Below are 24202 nucleotides of genomic sequence, written 5' to 3' on the forward strand. Positions count from 1 at the left end.
CCCAAAGAACTACTGCACTCTTTGTTAAATATTCTAATCCCAGGCTATTTTGGAATTGGCATATTCCTGAACAGCTTCTGGAGTGGAAGCCCCCTAAACTCTAGGTGGGGCATCTCTCCAGTTCTTCACCCACTTTCCTGAAGCTCCATTTTCAGAGATAATGATTTTTTTTTCACTTCTTTTAAGTGGAACAAAAAAAAAAAAAAAGAAAAAAAAAAAGGGGATTTAGCTGCAGGGAAGAAGCAGAAAAAAAAATCTCCCAAGGCAAGTTTAATTCCCAGCTTCAGAGGCTCTCAAGGCTGCGAAGACAAGGCTGCAGCATGAGGAAAGCTCTGCTCTGGAGAGGAGCTCCCTGCCCTGCCCTCCTGGAGCCTGCTGAGCATTCCTGCCTCTGGAATGCATCCTCCACCCTCTCCCCAGCCTTGCTGCTGGGATTTGCCTCTTTTCTTCCTCTGTCCCATGTCTTGCCACTTTTGCAGAGCCTTCCCTTTGACTACAGCTGGCAGCTTCAAGCCCAGCCTGCACCTCTGCCCTGAGGGATGGATGAGGAGAGCCAGGAGCTGCTGCTGCCATCACAGCCAAACGTTGAGGTGAGGGAATTGTGCTCCAAATCTGCTGCTCTCAAGCCATCCTGCCATGGCCAAGGCACCCCCAGGAGGGGGATGAGGCCACCTGCACCTCTGAGCTCCCTGGCATGAGCAGCTGAGTGTCCTCCTGGCCCTGAGCAGCACAATGGGGCCCCAATCTCTGACTGCTCCTGCCCCATAAATAAAGAAAAGGCAGCATGGGGAAGCCCAGGCAGCTGCTGCACAGTTGTTGTTCTGCTGGAGACAAGCAGAGGGTTCCAGGCTCCAGAAGTGGCAGTCTGGCAGCAGCAGGAAGAGAACCATCATTGCAGAGAAGATAAATGAATAAATAAACAGCAAACAGATGACTTTTCCATGGATGCTCACTCCTCCAGGCACAGGCAGCCTGTGCCCACAGCCGTGCATGTGGGAGGCACGGCAGGCTGGCACATCTTTGATACATTTTACATTTGTTCTGTTCTTCCCCAGTGCTTGATTATTTCCTTTATTCAAGAAGAAATTGGCTGGGGGAATCTGGAGGTTAAGAACTGTAGTAACAGGCAATTTTTTAAGCTTTGTCAGTTTTTGCTGCTTAATCAACTGGACATTGTCCCTTTGAATAAAAGCTCCTGGATTCTCAGCAAGATGGTTGAAAGGTACCATGAATTCGCCCTGCCTTTGCCATATGGTGTCCAAGTCCCTCCCAGCAACAGCAGGGCACAGCTTGGGATGGCACTGGGCAGCCTGGCTCCTCATCCCGTGACCCTGGCTCACTCCAGGGTGCTGGGTCACACCGACCCTTCCAGGGGACATGGGGCAAGGGGACCAGCAATGGCAATTATGGATCAGCCCCAGCCCTGTCTCTGGGACTCCACATACTCAGATTCCAGCGGGAAGCAGCTTCCATGCCTGCGCCTTGCTGCTACGTGCCAGGAGAGGGAGCCTGGCTCCTGCCATCTGCGGCTCTGCCGGGGCCAGTCCTGCTCCGAGCCCCGGCACTGTCCCTGCAGGACCTGCCCCCAAACCCCGGCACTGTGTCCCTGCAGGACCTGTCCCCAAACCCGGCACTGTGTCCCTACAGGACCTGTCCCCAAACCCCGGCACTGTGTCCCTGCAGGACCTGTCCCCAAACCCGGCACTGTGTCCCTACAGGACCTGCCTCTCTGTCCCGGCACTGTGTCCCTGCAGGACCTGTCCCCAAACCCCGGCACTGTGTCCCTGCAGGACCTGCCTCCCTGTCCCGGCACTGTGTCCCTGCAGGACCTGTCCCCAAACCCCGGCACTGTCCCTGCAGGACCTGTCCCCAAACCCGGCACTGTGTCCCTGCAGGACCTGCCTCCCTGTCCCGGCACTGTCCCTGCAGGACCTGCCTCCCTGTCCCGGCACTGTGTCCCTACAGGACCTGCCCCCAAACCCCGGCACTGCGTCCCTGCAGGACCTGCCCCCAAACCCCGGCACTGCGTCCCTGCAGGACCTGTCCCCAAACCCCGGCACTGCGTCCCTGCAGGACCTGCCCCCAAACCCCGGCACTGTGTCCCGGCAGGACCTGCCTCCATGGCCACAGCCCCGAGAAGCGGCAGGACGGCCCCGGGGGATGAAAGGAGGAACGGGAAGCTGGGGGATGGCAGTGGGTGCTGCAGGGGGGTCACCCAGGGGCTGCGTTTAGGGCTGAGAGGTGCGATGGGGAGCATGGATGGCAGGTGGGATGCTCCAGAGGGGAGACCCCGCCCACCATCTCTGAGCAGGTTATTTGTATTTAATTATATATATATAAATATAAAAATATAAATATATATTATATATATGTGTATATGTGTATATATATGTATATGTGTTTATATATGTATATCTATATATATGTATATAACCTATAATATATAATATACAATAGAAATATATATTTTATATATGTTATCTATATATGTATAGATATGTATAGATAGATGTATACATATACATATATACATATACACATATATACATATATATAATATAGAAATAACATATATAAAATATATATTTCTATCGTATATTATATATTATAGGTTATATACTAAATACTAGATACTATATATTAATTATATATTATATACTATGTACTACATACTATATATTATATTATTTATTTATATTTCTATATTTTATATTATTTATTATATTATTGTACTATTATATATTATATTTTAATTTTATTATATATTTTATATTATATATAATATTTTGTATATTTAAGATATACTATATATATTATATATATATATTGTATTTTATATATGTTTTGTTATATATATATATTTATTTTTAATTATTTATTACGAGCTGATCAAGGGAATGAAATATACAACACCTGGCATCGGCCTCACTCTTTGGGAAGAGGAAGAGAGTGGAAGCAGGGGGAAAAGATAAAACAGGGAAGAAAGGAGGAAACACATCAGGTCCAAGTGCTCCCTGGCCAGCACTCACCACCATGCGGTTGAGGGACACCCAGCAGTCGTCGGGGAAGTCCTGCAGCATGGGCACCAGGAACTGCAGGCAGCCGTCCCAGTGGCACAGCAGCAGCATCATCCCGATGAGATTGACGATCCTCACCACGGCGCTGGCCAGGTCGTAGGTCATGTGGAAGATCTGCGGGCACACAGGGCCAGGTGAGACAGCAGCTCCCCCAAACAGCCCCCAGCGTCATTGCACACAGTGTCAGGCTCCAGAACCCTGCTGAAGGGACAGACAACTGCACCAGCTCAGCTCAGGCACAGTGTGCAAGCAGAACCTGCTGAAAAACAGCTGAAAAACCAAAATACAGAGCTAGGCAAACAGAACCAGCTGAGAAACAGCTTAAAAACCAAAATACAAACTCATCCTCAGTCACCCCTCCTATAGGAATGTGCCCCCTGTTGACAGTGACAAAACTATCCCCTGTCCCCTTAAAAAGGAAAGAAGCTCAGAAGTTTCTCTCCTCGATTAGGTGAAAAATGCATCTCATAGGCCTGGGGGACTTCACCTCACACTTAAGGATAGCCAATGGGACAGGAGCCAAAAAGTCCCACCTAAGTAACTTACTAGAAAAAGAAGAGAATAAAGAAACAAATGGTTTTTTTGAGGTGTTTCACCAGGGGCAAGAACCTCTTGCACCTAGATCAGCTTTTCTCTGTAAAGAGTTTATTATTTTGCCTTTTATTAAACATTTTTCTTTCCAACATTGCAACAGAAGCCACCCTGCTCATTTTATGCCTCCAAAGGTAGCTGAGCTATCTGGAGTGAGAAATAAACCTCTAAGAGCTTATGAGATCTGGCTCGTGGAGGCTCCTATTACTCCTGCCCTGCACCTTTGCCTTCTAATTTGCCATTAAAAGCTCCATAACTCCTTCTATAAAACAAGCTGGTTGCAAATATTTCTGGACCATCAGCCACTCCTCAGGAATCAACTCTGTAATTCTATTTTTTAGCTGCAATGCCCTTCTTTGCTTTCTGTTCTTGCTGGATATGTGTTCCACAGTGACCCATGGTGGCAGCTGCCTTTGTGCTGGGTGTCAGCTGCAGTCCCTGCATGAATCAAATGCAACAAGGAACGGCCTCCAACTCAGCAGAGGCTTCTGGAAGAGGATCTGATTCATCTTTTTTCTTGTACTCCTTGTGTTCTGCTGCTGCACTCCTGCCCAGGTGAGCAAGGAAAAGAGAACCATGGTTTTCCTCATCTGTCAGTTCTTCACGTGGAAAATAAAGCTGCAAACACAACTTTCTTACAGGTCAGAAGTGACACAGCCCCTGATCCAGGGGGGTTCAGGTGGCATCACCTTCCAAGGGACATGAGTGAGTGTCAGGGTGGTTTGTGACACAGGTGACAGGCTGTGTGATGTGTGCCCAAATCCATACACCTCCTGGCTTCTCCAACAGGAACAATCCTGCTCCTCCCCTCACCATGGCACCGTGTGCCTGCCACCTTTGCCCACACCACACATCAGCCTCTCATCCCACAGGAAGGCAGCTCAACAGCTAAAACAGCAGGAAACCTTTGTTATCAGCAAAGCAATCACATTTTCCCAGCTGGAATTGCTGCTGTTGGAGCTGGCTGTCCAGCTGGAATGTCTGGGTCACACGCCCACAGCGATGCCCATGTGCCCAAGCCTTGCCAGGAGGGAGCACAAGGATGCTGGAATCCAGAAGGATGAATGATTTGGAAAACTGCTGCTAACTCCATTATTTCCCTGCATCCAGGCTGGAGGCCACACTGCCAGTGTGAGAAAGGCCATTTGAGTGATCTTTCAGGGCTGAAAAGAAGAATATCTCCAAAATCCAGCATGAAAGGCTGTTCTAGGAAATCCAGCTCTCACTGCTGACTCAATAGGTCAGTATGAAAGCTGAGCACATAATTCATACAGAATAATTCCTCTTGGTTTCCTCTGTTTTCCTCCCCCTGCAGAAATGATCATTCTCATTTAGATAACCCAGAGCGAATCCATCCTGTTGGAATGAGAGCCCGGAGCTGTGCTTTTAATGAAGCTGGAGCAGCAGTTTGCAGAAGGATCTTTTGTGCCACCAGGGTTTTTCTGTGCTAATGACTTTTCCTCTCACACCTCCGGGTGTTTTTCAAAGAGCTCCAGCCCTGCTGTAACGCAGGGAGCTCCAGCCAGGGGCAGGGAGAAGCCCTGTCAGACTGACAAAGGATGTGCCTCCCTTCCTTTGATAGATGAAAAGCAGACAGTGAAGAGCCCGAGGGCATGGATGGCTCAGGGACCAGGTGATGGACATGGAGCTTCTGAGAGGAGGGTTGGGATCCATCCTAGTCAGGCTTCATTTGGTGCATGCAGAGAGAGGAGAGGGTGGATTCAGCTCCTATTCTGCACCTTGGGATCCAGACTGGAACACCAGAGCCACTGGATGGGAACAGATCCCTGAGGGTGACACATCTGGGCTGTGGCACCTGAGAAGGAGCTCAGGGATTCCCAGAAGTAATTATGATTATGAACTGCAAATGTCTGAGCTGCAGGTGAGACAACTCTAATTCCAAATGTCTCAGGAGTTCCCAGCTCCTGCCCACTCCTTGGAATACATCTGCATTCCCATGCAGGAGAAAAGCAGGAGCAGTCCTGGTGCAGGAATAACTGTGAAGGGCTCAGAACAAACTCCTGCCACTGAGAAGCTCCCACTGCAAAGAGGTGCTGGTGTCACAGGGAATTCTGTCCCAGGTGTTGCAGTGCCCTCCAGCACTTCCTTGGCTCACCAGGGAGAGGAGGGCCAGGAACATTCCAGAAGAGCTCGGAGGAACACGAGGTGTGACTGCAACTTCTCTGGTTTCCATCAGGAACACTCAGGACTTTGTGTCCTGCTGTAACACAACCCAGGCTGGGTCCCAGAGCATCACAGCTCTTTCCACCCCAGCACTGCCTGTGCTTCCTGACTTTCTGCTGCTTGCACTGGGAAAAAGGGAGCCAGGAGAAGAGCAGAGCATGGATTGCCATTTAAAGGATATTCCTGGATAGAGAATATCCCTGTTTTTTTGACAGACCAAAACAATCTCTGGCTTCAGCATCCCTGCTACAAAATCAGCTCTGTCCTTCCAGCCAAAGTTCACCTTGCAATTCTTGTGGAAAGGACAGCTTGGGAAAGTGGGAGGACCAAAACTTCCCTCCAAAAGTAGTTTCTGGTTATGTAAGAGCTCAGTCTCAGAAACTCCACTGGTACAGCACAAGCTATCAGGAGCAGACTGAAATCCTGTCAGCCCCAAGTACCTGTGCAGGCCTCCTCCATCTGGGCTGCAGCAGCATTCCTCCAAACTCAGCACCTGAGCTGGAAGGAACCAAGGACACCTTGGAGAAGTGGGGCCTGCCTCTGGCAATGGCTCCAGTCAAGGCTGGGAGGTTAATTAGGCCTGCTGGCCTGTGCTGGCACAAGGCTCAGGTGCTGTCCAAACCACAGCCACCACAGTCCCTCTGCTCCAGCTGGGGCCACCACCATCCTTCTGCTCCAGGCTGGACACCACAATCCTTTGGCTCCAGCTGGGGCCACCACCATCCTTCTGCTCCATCTGGGGCCCTGGGGTTGCCCTGTCCATGGGGACATCCTGGGGCAGTGCTGGGCAGGGCAGCAGCTGCTCCAGGCACACCCTGCCAGGGCCAGCCCTTGGCACAGTTGGGCTGGGATCTGACTGCACATCCAGGCTGGGATCTGACTGCACATCCCTGCTGGGATTTGACTGCACATCCCTGCTGGGATTTGACTGCACATCCCTGCTGGCTTCTCACCCTCTGGATATGCTGTGCCTGGAGCCAAGGGGCTTTCCCAGGCCTTTGGGGGCTCTGATGCAGAGGCACCCCAATGATCCTGGCTGAGGCAGGGTGAGCCAGCAGATGTGAGTGCTGGCTCTGGCAGGACTCACTGCCATCCATGGGGCTCCTGAACAGATTCTGCTCCACAGGAAAGCACTGAAACTGCTTGTTGCCCTTCACTACTGCACTGCCAACGTGGCAGGAATTCTGTAGCTCCACATCCTGCCTGGTCCCGAGCCAGTGCTGGTGTCTGTGCCCACACCATGGTTAGTATACAACTGTGATAAATCCCCTGGGGATAATCAAGGAGCTGTGACACTGCTCCAGCTTAAAAGAAGCAAAGATTTTACTCTTCATTTATGGCTTAAAAAACCCACAGACCTGAGAAGGAAATACAAATCTCAAAAGAGAATCAAAACAGTCTCATATGCTGTTGTGAGTGCTCCAGGGTCAGAGTTAAGGTTGTTCTGCTGTGAGGAAAAACGTGTTTACTCACATTTAAGTAGAGTATTTGTGGGCTGTGGGGAAGAAAGTTGACATGTCTTTCAGTCTGCCTTTCTCTCCTTGGCTTTTGAAGATAACAGAGGTAAAGATCCATTTTCTTCACAGAGGCATTAGCTGCCTTTTTAAACCTCAGTGTTAATCTCCCATAGACTGGGGATAGGTGGGTGCTGCAAAGAGCTTTTCTGAGCCTAAAATCCAGTTTAGCCAGATTACTGAGGGTGGCTGTGCTGAGTGAGGCCCTGCAGCAGCAGCTGCTGTGGCTCTGGATCACCCAAAACCACTCATCCTGTTTAGTCCCAAGACCAGCCTGGACAACGAGCTCATTCCAGCCAATGTGCAAACTGAAGGCAGCTCACTGATAAAACGGTGGGTTGGGGATCAGTGCCAGTTCTTGTGGCAAATGTCACCTTCTGCACAGCCAGGGTGAGCCCTGACTGACACAACTCACTGAGGAGGGGAAGGCTTTGGCAGCCCTCATGAGCAGACCCAAATCCTGGGAAGCTGCAGCGAGGGAGAGACAAGAACACAGAACTGGCAGGGTGGGCTTCCCCAGGAGGACAAAGAGCCTGGGCACACCCAGGGCACTGAGGCACAGGAGCCCTGGGGAATGCAGCCAGGGCACACAGAGCCAGCTCTGAGTGTGGCCAGGGCACACAGAGCTGCCCTGAGCACAACTGGGGCACACAGAGCTGCCCTGAGCACAGCCAGGGCACACAGAGCCAGGGCACACAGAGCCTGGGCACACAGAGCTGCCCTGAGCACAGCCAGGACACACAGAGTAACCCTGAGACACCTGGGGCACACAGAGCTGCCCTGAGCACACCTGGGGCACACAGAGTAACCCTGAGATACCTGGGGCATACAGAGCTGCCCGGGGCACACAGAGCTGCCCTGAGCACACCTGGGGCACACAGAGCTGACCTGGGCACAACTGGGGCACACAGATCCAACCCTGAGCATACCTGGGGCACACAGAGCAACCCTGAGACATCTGGGGCACACAGATCCAACCCTGAGACATCTGGGGCACACAGATCCAACCCTGAGACACCTGGGGCACACAGATTCAGCCCTGGGCACACCCAGGGCACTCAGAGCAGCCCTGAGCACAACTGGGGCACACAGAGCCAGACCTGGGCACACCTGGGGAACACAGAGCCTGGGCACACAGATCCAACCCTGAGCATACCTGGGGCACACAGAGCAACCCTGGGCACAACTGGGGAACACAGAGGAGCCCTGGGCACAACTGGGGAACACAGATTCAGCCCTGGGCACACCTGGGCACTCAGAGGAGCCCTGGGCACACCTGGGGCACACAGAGGAGCCCTGGGCACACCTGGGGCACACAGAGCAGCCCTGAGACATCTGGGGCACACAGATCCAACCCTGAGACATCTGGGGCACACAGATCCAACCCTGAGACACCTGGGGCACACAGATTCAGCCCTGGGCACACCTGGGCACACAGGGCAGCCCTGAGCCACTCTGAGCACACCCAGCAGTCAGGGCTGGCAGGGAAGGGGTCCCTCCCCCAGGAATTGCACTGTGGAATGAACCCACCCTGCTGGCACACACGGTGTTTCAGCAAGGCAAAGCAACATCTCAGCTGCTCCTTTCCCTCTCCTGATGCTGCTGTGGGAAATGCATCATCCCCTGCTCCTTGCTCCTTCCTCACCCTCCCCAGCTTCCTATTTCTTCTCCCAGTGATGTCATTCTTAAGCTGCATCAAAATATAGTCAAATTTGACTCCAGGAGGTTTCCTGTCCTGAGCAGCTCCTCAGGTTTTGGTCTTTAGGAAGAATGGACACACTTTTTTTCTTTGGAAGAGCAGACAAAATGCTGTTCTAGCCACTAAATTATACAAACATAGAAACTCCAAATTTCCAAGGCAATTGTTGCTGCCAACAGGCTGAGCTGGGGAAGAAGAAGAATCCCCTAAAGAAACACAGTTGGGTTTACTGACACCTCAGGAAGCAGGATCCCTTTAGAAGGAGCAGCACTGAGTCAGACATCTTATAGATACACATTTTAATATTGGCTTTTGGCAAATATTAAAATGGATTTTAGATGTGTGGTGTTAAAGTGACTTTGTTATAAAGATATGGATTTCATTTCTGTTCATGAGGCTCAGTGCAGCAGCTGCTGTCAGTGTGCAGTGTTACAGTGCCTGCTGGGATGGGATAACACCCACTGAACACAGGGTGAGCACACCTGGACACATCTGCCACACACAGGGTGAGCACACCTGGGCACATCTGCCACACACAGGGTGAGCACACCTGGACACATCTGCCACACACAGGGTGAGCACACCTGGACACATCTGCCACACACAGGGTGAGCACACCTGCACAGCTGTGCCAGCCAGCAGCACTCACCCTCTGAGGGCAGTGTGGGCCAGGGCCCAGAACTGGAGGGGATAAAAAGGAACTGAAACCACAATCCAGGAATCCACGTGCTCTAACAAAGCAGATCCAAAGAAGAGATGTGCTAAACAATTCCTGGAACACGTAAACCACTTTGGGGAAAAGTTTACTGTGCACAAGGGTCTGTGAATATGCAAAGGGCTGATGTAATTAAAAGGTTTTTAAGGGGTTAGGGTTAAATTTGCCCTAAACCAGGACATATCCCCAAAGATAACAGGGGGCTCTTGGCTGATGCCATAATCACCCTTGCTCTATGGTCCTTGTCTCCTACCGTCCTTTTTTTAACTTTTTACATTTTCATAGGAGAATAAACTTGTTTTTCTTAGTAATAACCTTTGCTCTATGGTCCTTGTCTCCTACTGTCCTTTATTAAACTTTTTCAATGTTCACAGGAGAGTGAACGTGATTTTCACAGACAGCTCTGGGCTGTGCCCATCACCGAGTGCCTGGGACAAGGAGGGAGCTGGGATGCAGCTTGTTTGGGCCAGGCTTGGCAGCAGCAGGCAGCAGATGGGCTGAGCAGGGCCGGGCTGTGGAGCACAGCTACATCTGCAGGCTGTGTGCACACTCCAGCACGGGCTGGGGCTGTGCTCACCCTCTTTCTGCTGTGCCAGCAGCCAGCCAGCAGCCAGAAGATCAAGTTTTAGATGAAGGCAAGAGTTTGGGGTTGATTCTGTTTTTGTGCTTGCTTTGCAGCGAGTGACACGAGCAATGTCAGCAGAGCTGCTGATGCTGCTGCGGGAGCCCGGCCGTGACTCACCGGGGCAGGGCAGGGCCGCGGGAGGGGAGCGCTCCCGGGCCCAGGTGCTAGCAGAGATAGCCAAGCACATTTTACACTCCAAATCCAAGAATCCTTTGTGCTGCCCTGGCAGTTTTTCCTCTGCAGGTCTCGGGGGCTGTGCTGACACTCAGCTGCTGTGCTCCCAATCTCCCTGAGCTCTGCTATCCCGGAGGGGCCAGCAGGGCACGGAACAGGGAAAAACCTCCTGCGCTGGAAGCTGAGGGCAAAGTGTTCAGCCAAACCTCGGGCTGGCAGCTCTGATCTGCTGCTCATGGGCTGTGGGATGGCCCGAGGAGGTGCCTCAGTGTGTGTGGAAGCAGGGCAGCACAGCCAGTGCTCCTGCCCCAGCCCGGGCTGGGAAGCTCTGTAAGGGACCACTAAGCCTCCACCTCCTCCTCCTCCTCAGATGATGATGACGATTGAACTCTTCCCAGGCAACTTGCTCCTGGCCACTGGAAGTTCTTCCCCAGGCAGGAGTTCAGGGAACAGAGACAGAGAACATCAGAGAGCAAAAGGAAACAGAGAAAAATGGCATTTTCTTGCCTTCTCCCTCTGAGACTTGTGTCTACTGGAAAATATTTACAGCAGAGAAAGGTGAAATAGCAGGACTAATTAGCACTGAGAAGGCTGGCGTAGCTGGCAGATGTTTATGGATATATATAAACCCCAAAGATCCTGCCACCACCGTGTGTTTTGCCTCTTGCACTCTCAGAGTTGAGGTTGTCATGACAGCAGCCCCCCTTCCTCTCCCCATGCCACCATTCCCAGCCTAGACTTTAATCTTCATCATTTTAAGAACTTTTGTCACCACGGCAACGTGACACAGACTTTTAAAAATATTTTCTAGCACAACTCAAACGACTGTCTTTCCTGCACAGTTCCCTTTCAACCTCCAGGAAAAAAAACATTTGGGGTTGGGTTGAGTGTGAGACTGCCCTGGGTGTGAGACAGCAGCAGCAGCAGCTCCAGGGAGGAGGGATGGTGACACTGTCACCTCCAGGAACAGCAACACAACGACTGGGGCCAGGGCTTTTTCCAGCAGCTCTGTGACTTTGGAGGAAGCTCTGCTTTGCTTTTCCATGGGGTTTATGTTCCCACACGCCCCCAGCTCAGGTTTTCCACAGGATCTCTCGGTGCCTTTGGAAAAGGGAAGGAAAACAAGCCCCCAGAGCTGTAAATAGGTTGGGTGTCTGGTTCTCAAGGGGAATTAGATCCCTTACCTGCTGAGGCTGGCTCTAATCTCTCAGGGCTCTTATCTGCATCTTTGGGAATTGTAGTCCCTCTGAGAGGCTTGCAATGAATCACTGCTGGAAATAGGTCATGGGCTTTTTTGGACGTTTAAGAATGACCACAGTCACCAGACAAAAGGTCTGCCTTGCTCAGGAGCTATACATAGATGTGCCAGGGAAAGGAATATCTGGGATGCTGAGGGGAAAGGAGGCTGAAATCCCTGGGAAAGGCACACAAAATTGGGAAAACAGGAAACTGGGGCCTGCAGGCCTGGAAATGGCTCCAGAGGGGCACTGAGAGGTGCAGGCTGGTGCCAGGGACTCCCCCTGGAATAGCAGCATGGGGCTGATGGATGCCTGAGCCAGGAGCTGCAGGTGAGGCTGCAGCCTCTGCCAGGAGGGCTCATTTGTGGTCTGAGCCAGCCTGCCTGGGCTAAGTGGGAAATCAGCTCTGAGCTGCCAGGCCCACAGTCTGCAGGCAGCTGGCACGAGCAGCACTGAGAGAGAGCAAACACTGCTGCCAGTCCTGCTCAGCCTGTGCCAGGTCAGTGCCAGCCCTGTCCCCTGCTCAGCCTGTGCCAGGTCAGTGCCAGCCCTGTCCCTGCTCAGCCTGTGCCAGGTCACTGCCAGCCCTGTCCCTGCTCAGCCTGTGCCAGGTCACTGCCAGCCCTGTCCCCTGCTCAGCCTGTGCCAGGTCAGTGCCAGCCCTGTCCCTGCTCAGCCTGTGCCAGGTCACTGCCAGCCTTGTCCCCTGCTCAGCCTGTGCCAGGTCAGTGCCAGCCTTGTCCCCTGCTCTGCCTGTGCCAGCCCACTGCCAGCCTTGTCCCTGCTCAGGCTGTGCCAGGTCAGTGCCAGCCTTGTCCCCTGCTCAGCCTGTGCCAGGTCAGTGCCCGCCCTGTCCCTGCTCAGCCTGTGGCAGCCCACTGCCAGCCTTGTCCCTGCTCAGCCTGTGCCAGGTCAGTGCCAGCCTTGTCCCTGCTCAGGCTGTGGCAGTGCCCAGGGCAGTGCCAGCCTTGCCCCTTGCCCAATGCCAGAGGACATTGGGAAGCTGTGCTAAGGAAGGGATCCCAACCCTTTTCCCTCTGTGCCATGGCTCTTTGGAAGCTGTTTGACTTCCACAGGGACAGCTCCAGCACAGCCTGAAGGGCCCTGATCAGGAGCTGGAAGTTAAACACCAGTCAATGAAATCATTTCTTGTTTTAGAGCTGTTTTCCTGGAGCTCAGCTGATGCTCCCTCTGCAGCATCTGAGAGCGGATTCAAGGAGCGTCTGGTGTGCCCCAGGTGCCTCCCTGTCCCCATCCCAGAGCCTGACCTGGCAGCCAGGGACTGTTTGTATCCATAAACACAGCACCAGGACACGGCAGCAACACAGTCACAGCAAGAGAACAGACTCCTCAATGAGAAAGAGAATTGTCTTCTCAAAATTCTGACTGCTTGTAGAACAGCTCTCATTCCCTATTTCATCAAGAAATCACCAGCAACCTTTGTTTTCTTATTCCTTTCAGTCCCACCTGAATTTTTTCTTTAAAATTCAGAACAGATTTTTTAAAATCCAAGTTTGATCCCTAGGGATCCATATGATTAACAGCTGAGATTGAATATGAACTCACTAGGTTCCACCCTGGAACTGCACACTTGCTGAAGAACCACAGAACTCCTGCAGTTTCCTCTTGATCAATTAACATTATTTCTTTGATGCTACCTGAATTTCAATCAAGACAGCACAGCACACACTTGTTACCCCTCTGCTAACCCAGTTTGGGGGTCTGTAGGAGCACAGGGGAAGAAGAGAGCCAAAAATGCACTCCCCAAAAGGAGCATTTTTGTCTGTGAAAGGCTCTCTGTGCTGGGCACAGCAGGGGCAGCGTGGGCAGGTGAGGCCCTGGCCCAGCCCTTGGGTTACATTTGATTATTTGCTGTCCCAAAGCAGCACCTGGGGCTGCTCCAGCCTGGCCCAGCCTGCCAGGATGCTCTGTGCTCCGCAGGGACGCTGAGCGCTCCCACCTAACTCAATCCTGAGCTTTAATTCCATTAAAGCCACAGCAACCAGGCACAACTTCCAGCCTGGGCTCCTGGGGGCTGCCAGGGGCTGTAATGTCCAGGGAGGAAGCTCCTGGCAGGCCTGGAGCTGGGAATGTTTCCTGTGGCTTGGGGCAGAGTGTGGGCACAGCTCAGGGTACTAATAATGAAGGGATGGGACTATTTTTGGGCTAAGAACAATTTTTTACTCAGATAAACATCAGTCTCAGAGGCTGTGAGGTTTTAGAGGAGCAAGCAGATGGCCACAGCTCAAAGTAGTCACAAGCAAAGTCAGAGCAGGCTGGCCTGGAGCAGGAATGGAGTGGGCAGCAGGAGCAGGGCTCACCCTTCCCCTGTGCTCAGCACTGCTGGGGGCACACCTGGAGTGCTGTGTCCAGTCTGGCCCCTCAGTTTGGGAAGGACTTTGGGACACTGAGCACATCCAGAGGGGACAGCGAGGCTGGAGAGGGGCTGGGAACACAAACCCTGTGAGTGAGGAACCCCTGAGGGAGCTGGGGGTGCTCAGCCTGCAGAAGAGGAGACTCAGGGCTGCCCTCCTCACTCTGCACAGCTCCTGAAAGGTGCCTGTGCTCAGCTGGCCCTGGGCTCTTTCTCCAGCAGCACTGACACAACCAGAGCACACAGCCTCGAGCTGCACCAAGGGAAATCCAGGTTGGATAGCAGGGAAAAGGTTTTTACAGAAAGGGTGATGAAGTTCTGGAATGGCTGCCCAGGGAGGTGGCGCAGTCACCATCCCTGGATGTGTTTAACAAAGCCTGGATGTGGCACTGGGGCCAGGGTGTGGGGCTGGGCTGGACCTGATGATCTTTAAGGTCTCTTCCAACCTGGTGATTCTGTGAATTCTGTGAAAGTTTGTTACACGGCAATACAGACCTTTCTAAGCCAATGAATAGATGCCACAAGGTTTCTTTTGCTTTTCTAACCCATCACCTTTAGCTGCTGCACTGTGGGTATTTTACCCAATAGGCTTCTGTCTCACTTGCACACAAATGCTCCTGTTACAACTTCTAAACTCTCAGTTTATTCCATACAACCCCACCCCTACATTAGAAACCCTTCACCATTTATCAATGCAGTTTCTCACTTATTTAAAGCATATTCTTACTTACCACTATACAAACATAAGTTTATGATTTTTCTGCTTAATATCTGTGTATTATATATTTACAGCAACTCAAGCTTCTCCCAAGGCTGCAAATCAACCCCTTCAGTGTCTGTGGAAGTTTCTGCTTTTCTGATTCCCACACAGGGAGCAGAGGATGCTCAGCCCCAGGGCCTGGCTGGCACAGGGCTGAGCCCTCCTCTGCATGGGATCCACTCTGGACACTCTTTGCTCTTCCTGCATTTCAGAGAGGGCAGAAGAAGGGACTGGGGCACCTGTCTGTCACCTGACAGGAAGGACTGGGTCACCTCCCACCCCAGGGACAGAATCCTTGGCTGCAGCCCTGGGGGGACTGGAAGAGCTGTGCCAGGCTGTGGGCACAGGGAGCACAAACCCCAGGGGCTTTGTTGGTCAGTGCTGGGTTTTTCCTGAGACCAGAGTGAGAACCCCCAGCAAGGGCTGGATCATCTCTGGGGGACCTCAGCAGCGACAATGTCCCTGCCCAGACTGACACAAATGTATCTTAATGCAGTGTCACATGTCACAGGCAGCCCAGACAAGTGACAGGGACACAAATGTCCTCCCACGCTGCTGGGACAACAACAGCAATGTCACCTTTTCCTGCTGCACCTGAGAGGGGACAAATCCCACGGGAACAGCACTGGGAAGGTGAATCCTGAGGAGCTGCAGCTCCCATAACCTTGGAATGCACACCCAAGGCTGCTCCAATGCCAGCAGAAGAGAAAAGGGGGAAGTGCTGGGTGAATTCTTGATTTCCTTGAAGAATCTAGGGCAGGGAAAACTGGTTTTAACAAAGAAGCAGCCTAGATGATATTTGTGAAAGTATGAGGGATTAATTCCTGCTGTGGCTGTATGTAGATTTCATAGATTATATAAAAATGTACTCAGGCAGAACAAAGACATTGAAAAGCAGTATTTAAACTCTACCTAAAACATTCTAACATGCATTAATACATGCTGGGCAGGAAGAGAGTCCCCAAAGGCTGCCATTTTAATTAGAAATCCAACAGGAAATTCTGCCTGATGACAGCTATCAGGGCAGGAATCCCAGGAGCCCCAGCAGGGAGAAGGAGGAGATGTGCACAGCTCCCTGAGGGGTGTAAGACACCGGGATCCCAGCAACCCCAGAAACAGCAACAACAGCTGGCCAGGGGCTTGGAGGTGCAGGAAAATTCAGGGGTTATAAACCATCCCTGTGTCTGTGGGAGGAGCTGCCAGGAACCCCCAAAGTGCCTTTGGAAAGGGTTCCCCATGAGATGAGGTCCCAGGAACCCCCAAAGTGGAGCCCTTGGAAGGGGCTCCCAGGAACCCCCAAAGTGCCCTTGGAAAAGATTCCCTGTGGGAGGGGCTCCCAGGAACCCCCAGAGAGGAGCCCTTGGAAGGGGCTCCCCAAAGGAGGAGCTCAGGAACCCCCAAAGTGCCCTTGGAAGGGGTTCCCCAAAGGAGGAGCTCCCAGGAACCCCAAAGAGGAGCCCTTGGAAGGGGTTCCCTGTGGGAGAAGCTCCCAGGAACTCCCAAAGTGCCCTTGGAAGGGGTTCCCTGTGGGAGGAGCTCCAGGAACCCCAAAGAAGAACCCTTGGAAGGGGTTCCCTGTGGGAGGAGCTCCCAGGAACCCCCAAAGTGCCCTTGGAAGGAGCTCCCAGGAACCCTCAAAATGGAGCCCTTGGAAGGGGTTCCCTGTGAAAGGAGCTCCAGGAACCCCAAAGAGGAGCCCTTGGAAGGGGTTCCCTGTGAGAGAACCTCCAGGAACCCCAAAGAGGAGCCCTTGGAAGGGGTTCCTCTAGAAGGGGCTCCCATGGCTCAGTAGCTGCTGTCTCAAGGAGCCATGGAATTTGGAATTTGCTGCCTTTTCAATTTCATTGGCTGAAATTGATCTTTGCTGAATATATCTTTGCTGAATATATCAGGAAAAATTAATACAGAACTCATCTTTTTCTAGCTGACTTATTACTTTGCAGGGTTTTCTTTTTCATCTCTTCCCTTTAAAGGAAAGAATGCCAAGCTTTTCTTTTCTTCCAGGTTGTTCTCATCAGATTTCTCTGAATTCAATTTACTCTCTAGTGTAGAAGTAGCCCAAGTAACTAAAATTGGACTATTTTTAGACTCAGGTAACCTACAATGGCCATTTATATTATTTTTAGTGCCTGTCTCCACCCTGTGCTCCCTCAATCCCTGTTCTCTTTTCATCCCCTCCAGTAGAGGAGCAGAAGGGAAGAAGTTCTGGAGAAGCAGCTTCTATGGAAAAGCTTCACTACAAAACACAAATGGAGCTGCTTTGTGTACTCACTCATGTTTACTCTGCTTGGTTCTTGTTCAGTAAAGGAAACTCAGTCCTGGGGGAATTAAAACCTGCTCAGTGCACCTGTCCTGCCTTGCCCTCCATGGTCTGGATCATTCTCCAATCCAAGCTGATTTAATGACACCTCATTGCTGTGAACCCCCAGGCCAGCAGCAGGGAAATTTGCCCCATCAGAAAAAGCAAAAATGATGGCAGCAGTACTGAGAAATGTCCAGGGGGATGAGGTGCCCAAGGATGGCAGCACTGAGCACTCCTTACAGCCCCCAGCAGCTGCCCCAGCCCAGCCTCCCCCTCGGCACCTCTGGGGGTCATTCACAGACATTCTGGGGGGTTCCAGCTCTGAGCCTTGCAGAGCCACCCTGGCTGTGCCTCCAGGGGCTCCAGGCTGTGCCCACGGGGCTGCACCTGCCCTGGAACACAGGGAAGGGCTGCACTGAGCCCTGGGGATGTGGAGAACTCCCTGCTCCACCCTGGCACTGCCTGCAGCACTGGCTGAAACCAGCAGTGCATTTGGGAGGGCTCAGGGTCTCAGGGAATCACTCCTGGCTGCAACACTGGCTCACAGCAGCAGCAGCAGCAGCAGCAGTGGATTTGGGAGGGCTCAGGGTCACAGCAGCAGCAGCAGATTTGGGAGGGCTCAGGGTCCCAGGGCTGGAGCACTGGCTCACAGCAGTGCATTTGGAGGGCTCAGGGTCCCAGGGTTGCAGCACTGGCTCACAGCAGTGCATTTGGGAGGGCTCAGGGTCCCAGGGTTGCAGCACTGGCTCACAGCAGTGCATTTGGAGGGCTCAGGGTCCCAGGGCTGCAGCACTGGCTCACAGCAGTGGATCTGGGAGGGCTCAGGGAATCACACCTGGCTGCAGCACTGGCTCACAGCAGTGCATTTGGAGGCCTCAGGGTCTCAGGAAATCACTGCTGGTGACCCCAGTGCTGAGCTCTCCAGAGCTGTGCTAAGGACAGCACCCAGCCCATTCCCTGGGGAAGTGCAGGTGTCCTGCACATGGCAGGGGGGTGGAACTGGAGGATCTTTAAGGCCCTGTCCAACCCAAGGGTTCTGTGATTCCATCATTCCATGAAGGCTGTGGGCTGTTCCATGTCTGGGTTTGTACTGACACCCTGCAGATCTCACACAAGCTGGGACTCCAGGAGAGGTTCAGACCCACAGCAGGAATTGAGGAAAGCTGACATTGCCTTTTCTCCCCCCAAAAAATCCTACTGAAGTGGTCAAACTACAGCAGGGCTGGATCTGTGCCCTTGAGAGCAAATCCTGCTGGCAGAGGGATGGAGAAGGCAGCAGTGCAGGGCTCCAGTGCTTTGCATTCCCATAATGGGTGTCTTCTCCAAGAGCCCTTCCAACCCAAGGAGGGTTATAATTCAGTGTCAGAGGGTTACGAATGAAGGTGGATCCCTGACCCCAGAAAGCTTTGGCAGGGCAGGAAATGGGAGCAGCTGCACCCTATGGGATCAGGCAAGGGAAGCAGGGACACCTCCTAAGCAGCATTAAGGGAAAGCTTTGGCACTCAGTGATTTCCTGTTTCAAATAACACCACAAGTTCTTTCTTTGCACTTAAGGTGCTCTCCCCTCCACAAATGGAACCAGGATTAAGCTGCACATGAGGAGTTCTGCCAAAGCAACACAGGGTGAGCAAGTTGGGCTCTTCCAAAAGCCAGAACTTTGGGGTTTCTCAGCAGCCTGTGAAGGCTCTGAACATCAAAAAACCAAGGGTAAACTGAGCATGGGATGAGGCAAATGCAGGGCACTGAACTTGACCTCTTCAGATTTCCAAGCCTGGATGGGAGACCCCAGGTGTGAGTCTGCCCTGACAGTTTAGGGCTCAGAACCCTGAGATCCCAGCTCTGTGTCCCATAGCCTTGAAACTCCAAAGAATGTAAAAGTTTGTGTCCTTCCACTAAACCTGGATTCACAGCACCATCATCTCCCAGAGTTTAGTGTCCATGGTATTGAGAGCTGGGAATTCAGTGAAGATTCTCTCCTTGACCACCTAGACCTGGAGACTTTCTGCAGGGAATTTGCTTGGAAGCACATGGATGGGTGTGGGCACTCCCAAGGGCAGCAAACAAAATAATCTGAGGGATGAAATTGCACAGCCCCAGTGGGAAGACTGAAAATGGAGTCAGGAACAGATGTCTGATATCCCAGTTATTAGTCTGGATCTCCCTAAACCACCAGGAACCTCAGGCTCTGGAAGGACTGGAGTGGTGTTCAGATGTTTAATGAGTGATTGGTGTTTGAGGCTGAGCTCTGTAGCTCCCTAGCACAGAGACAAGAGATGATATGAGCATCAGGATTTCATTCTGGACTCCAGCTGTGCTCCAGATATCGTGGAGGATATTGTGGACTTTGACAAGACAATGAAATTGGTGATTTTCTCTTCTTCAGATCTGCTGGATGATGAAAGGGAGGTGAGGAGGGAAGTGTTGAGGAACATGAAGGATGAGGTGAAGGGGCTGGAGCAGAATGTATTAGGATGCAATCAGAGAAAACCCTAAACTGAACCTCAAGGGGAAAAAAAACTGACTGGAAGGGTCTTTATTCCATCTCTGGCAGTGCCCAAGGCCAGGCTTGGAGCAGCTGGATAATGGAGGATGTCCCTGCCCATGGCAGGAGGTGCAATGAGATGAGCTTTAAGGTCCCAAACCAGCCTGGAATTCCATGATTCCATGACCCTGCTAAAGGAAAGGCAGGAGCCCACACATTTGGGGCACTGGGGATCAGGGCTGATGGGGAGCACAGGAGGCTCCTGTGGGCGGCTGTGGCTGCACCTGGATCTGCCCAAGCCAGCACGTCCTGGCTGTGACTCAGTGCAGCCAAGGTGACCTGGCAAGCCTGGCAAAGTCCCCAGGGAAGGCCAGCAGGGCTGTGCTGGGGGTCAGCCCCACACCCCCCCACGGGCAGGATGTCCTGCTCTCAGAGGATCTCCAGGAAGCAGCAGGATCTCTCCTGGCCATCCCAGGGAGTGTGGCCACGTCCTTGCAGTGGGAGCTGAACCTGGCACAGCTCCCAGTGCAGCCAGCAGGGCCCAGGGGAGGGCACAGCTTTGCTGTCCCACTCCCAGGAGGCTCCAAGGACTGGGACACTGCTGTCCTGGCAGGGTCACCTCGCAGGTGGGGACCCCACCTGGTGACTCCACCTGAGCCAGGCACCACCCACCCTCATGGGGCTGTCCCAGGCTCTTCCCCACTCCTTCCTGGCCCCGTGTCCTGTCACTTCTCTGCTGCCAGGGCTGGCATCTGAAGCTGGCAGCTGCCTCCCATCCATCAGCACATGCCCTGCTCTGTGCCAGCTGTCAGTGAAGCTGGCACAGGGGTGCAGCCTTCCCACCTTCCTGGCTCCACAGAGCATGGAAGCAGCAGCCTTGGGCAAGGGGCTGTTGGCTGGGAGGCACAGGGAGCTCTGCACCAGCTGCAGACCAGAGCTGATGGCAGCAGGGAGAAGCCCCTGTGTGGGGTGCTGATGTCCAGCTCTCCTGCTGAGGAAATGCCTTGCCTGGGGTAAAATATTCCCCAGCCCTTTGGGCTTTCTCCTCCAGTCACTGTGGAAACAGCTTCTCCCCAGTTCCCCACCAGCAGAGGGAGTTCTGGGGTGGCACCCAACAGCTCACATCTCCCCCAGTAGGGAGGGAGCACAAGGGAGCACAGGCAGGCAAATTTTGTTCTCCAAATGACCAGAAAAATTGCTGGCTAATCAGAACAGGCACTGCCTCACTGATTGTAGCTCCAGCTCCTCTCCCCTCCCAGTCCCCCATTAGCTGATCAGGGTCAACTGCTGGGCTCTGCAGCTCTGCCCCTGTGCCTGCAGAGGTGGGGAGGGAAGGCTGGAGCTGCAGCACATCCTGGGGAGCCGTTCCTCAGGCAAGAAGGGGCAGAGCCCTCCAGCACTGCCACCCTGGGGAGCTCCTGGAGCCCGGGCTGTGCTGGCACCAGGAGCAGGAGCTGTGCAGGGGCTGTGACCTGTGTGAGGTCCCTGCTCTGTGATGTCACCGACACCCAGAGGGACAGAGATCAGCCCGGTTTTCTGCAGTGCTGGGGAAGCTCCAGGAGCAGCAGGGATCCCTGGGCTGGCTGTGCAGCTGCACAGGGGCTGGGAGCAGGGTCCAGCCAGCTCCCAGTGCCAGCAGCTGCAGGTGCCCAGCCAGCACTCCGTGCAGCAGGCCAGGCTGAAGGCTGCAGATAAGGGGGCAGTGCTCTGAGATAAGGCTCCTTCCAAAGGCTCCTGCAGGAGTTTGCTGCGTGCTGTGGCTCGGGGAGGGGAGGAGGGAGAGGCTAAAGGCCAGAGGAACATGTTCCAGCCTGGCTCCACACCTCACTGCCTGCATTCCCAGCACTCCCAGCCAGCCAGGATGGAACTGAAGGGTTTTTTCCATCTTCCCAAAGTGGGTTGTGTTCTTCCTTCCCTGCCAGCAGCTCAAATGACCTTGAAGATGAAAAGGAGAGGGGTAAAAAAATCTGTATATGAGAAGCATCATCCCTGTGTGCTTGTACCTCATGTCCAGCAATGTTCCTGCCATGCATGGGACATGAGAGGAGATCCAGGGAGGACCCCTCAAATTCCCTGCAGTGGAGCTGCACTCTTCCCACCACATCATGGGGTGAACTGCTGCATGGACAGCCCAAAAAACGTGACAAATACTGCTGCTTGGAATATCTGACACCAGCCCCTGAAGATCAAACATTCCCTGCCAGGACAGACAGGGGGATGCCTCAGGCCTTGCCCAGCTCTCCTTCCTCCTGCCTCCTTTCACAGGAGCCCCTCCATCCTGCTGCCCTCCCCTGCTGCTTCCCTTTCCCATTCCAGAGCTGCACTGGGGCTGCTTTATGCTCAACACAAAATACCAACGTGTCTTTCAAGTCTGGAGGGAAGAGAGCTGAAGTGGAAATTCTCATCTGTCTTTCCCACCAGCCTGAGGTGATTTATCAGCTGAAGAGGCTCCTGGTGGGATGTCTGTGACTGCTGGCAGGGAACAGACCTGGGCAGGGAGCTCAGAGTGCAGAGGGACAAGGCTCATCCCCATTCCTGTGGGAAGGAACACTGGAGAAGCAATGACCACCATGGATCAGGGATTTTGCACTTGAATAATGAATTTTTCTCCTCTTTCCAAAGGACAGCCCTTGTCATCCTTCCTGTGCATTCAAGAGTAGATGGGAAGGAGAGGAAGGTGCTTGCTCCACTTTGCATTTCCCTTGGACACAGGGAGATCCAGGGAGAGGCTCACAACACCCAGAGCTCAGCAGTGCCTTAATTTACTCCAAACCACCAGAGGAACATCCCCTCCAGCTGGGCACAGGGCCTGACAGAAGCCTCTGGACTTTGGCTACCCCAAGTTGGTGTCATGAACTGCACAATTCCAGCCTAATTCCCTGCAGCCTCAGCAAGAGGCACACAGTTGGGATAAAGTGTGATTAGTGGCTGTTTGGGTGATGCACACTGGAGAGGAGGAGGCTAATCAGCCCTATTCCAGGGACAGCCTCTCCAAACTGGGCTGCACGGAGCAAATCAAGAGGAATTAACACCCGGCACTTTGCTGGGTGAAAAAAATATATAAATGAAGAAAAAACAAACACAGCTGCTGCGTCTTAACTGCTCTCCACCCTCTCCAGGGACTTGAGGAAAAGCAGGCCTGTCAGCTCCTTTAAGGGACATTATCCTCACAGTTTCTCTCCTGTGTTTACAAGGAAGCAGGGCTGCTGCTCGTTGGAGTGCTTGTCAGTGCCACACAGAGAGAGGCTCTCCCAAAGTTCAGCCTCTGGAGCTCCTCCATGCTGGGGCAGAGCTCAGGTGGTCCCAGGGGAGGGATCCCTGCTCCCAGGCTCTGCTCTCTTCAGCCATCCTCAGCTCCTGACTCACCCCTTGCCTCAAGATCTGCCCTCAGACCAGCCTCCTTCTGCTCCAACACACACAGGCTCTGATTGCTTCTTGATGACCCAGCCCTGGGGACAGGGCACCCTGCAGAGAGGTGTGTTGGTGTCACAGAGTGCATGGCAGCAGCAGCTCAGCAGGGACAGGACCCTGCACGTGTCACTGACACTCCCTGTGTGTGCTGCCACCATGCCAGCAGTGCCAGGGCTTGGACAGGGGGCATGGCCATGAGAAGCAGGGCAGTGCCCATGGCCATGAGAAGCAGGGCAGTGACCATGGCCATGAGGAGCAGGGCAGTGACCATGGCCATGGTAAGCAGGGCAGTGACCATGGCCATGAGGAGCAGGGCAGTGACCATGGCCATGAGGAGCAGGGCAGTGACCATGGCCATGAGGAGCAGGGCAGTGACCATGGCCATGGTAAGCAGGGCAGTGACCATGGCCATGAGAAGCAGGGCAGTGACCATGGCCATGAGAAGCAGGGCAGTGCCCATGGCCATGAGAAGCAGGGCAGTGACCATGGCCATGAGAAGCAGGGCAGTGACCATGGCCATGGCCATGAGAAGCAGGGCAGTGACCATGGCCATGAGAAGCAGGGCAGTGACCATGGCCATGGCCATGAGAAGCAGGGCAGTGACCGTGGCCATGCCCATGAGGAGCAGGGCAGTGACCATGGCCATGGCCATGAGGAGCAGGGCAGTGACCATGGCCATGAGAAGCAGGGCAGTGACCATGGCCATGGCCATGAGGAGCAGGGCAGTGACCATGGCCATGGCCATGAGGAGCAGGGCAGTGACCATGGCCATGGCCATGAGGAGCAGGGCAGTGACCGTGGCCATGCCCATGAGGAGCAGGGCAGTGACCTGCTCTCTCCAATTCTATGGCACAGTCTTGTTGGGGAGCTTCTGCACAAGCTCTGGCAGCTGCTGCTCTGCAGGAATTCTGGCTTGGGAAGGGAAGGAGACACAGGGGAGGAACAGGTACCAAAATGTCAGGACCCAGGACATTGCTCTGGCTGCCCTGGGTGATTCCAGACCCTGGCAGGGGGCTCAGAGACCTTGGCACAGAGTCAAAACCACCTGTGCCTTGG

General features: G+C 53.2%; 1 protein-coding gene across 1 annotated transcript in view; it reads right to left on the reverse strand.

Annotated features, from left to right (window-relative positions):
• The window catches only part of HCN4 (hyperpolarization activated cyclic nucleotide gated potassium channel 4), a 104789-nt gene that overhangs the window by 39485 nt on the left and 41102 nt on the right, over positions 1 to 24202 (reverse strand). Inside the window, exon 3 of the mRNA XM_036389879.2 lies at positions 3030 to 3191. Coding sequence (XP_036245772.1) covers positions 3030 to 3191 — 162 coding nt within the window. The remainder of the gene's footprint in view (positions 1 to 3029; positions 3192 to 24202) is intronic.

The sequence above is a fragment of the Molothrus ater genome, chromosome 13, assembly GCF_012460135.2.
Source record: "Molothrus ater isolate BHLD 08-10-18 breed brown headed cowbird chromosome 13, BPBGC_Mater_1.1, whole genome shotgun sequence".
In the NCBI taxonomy this organism is placed as follows: domain Eukaryota; kingdom Metazoa; phylum Chordata; class Aves; order Passeriformes; family Icteridae; genus Molothrus; species Molothrus ater.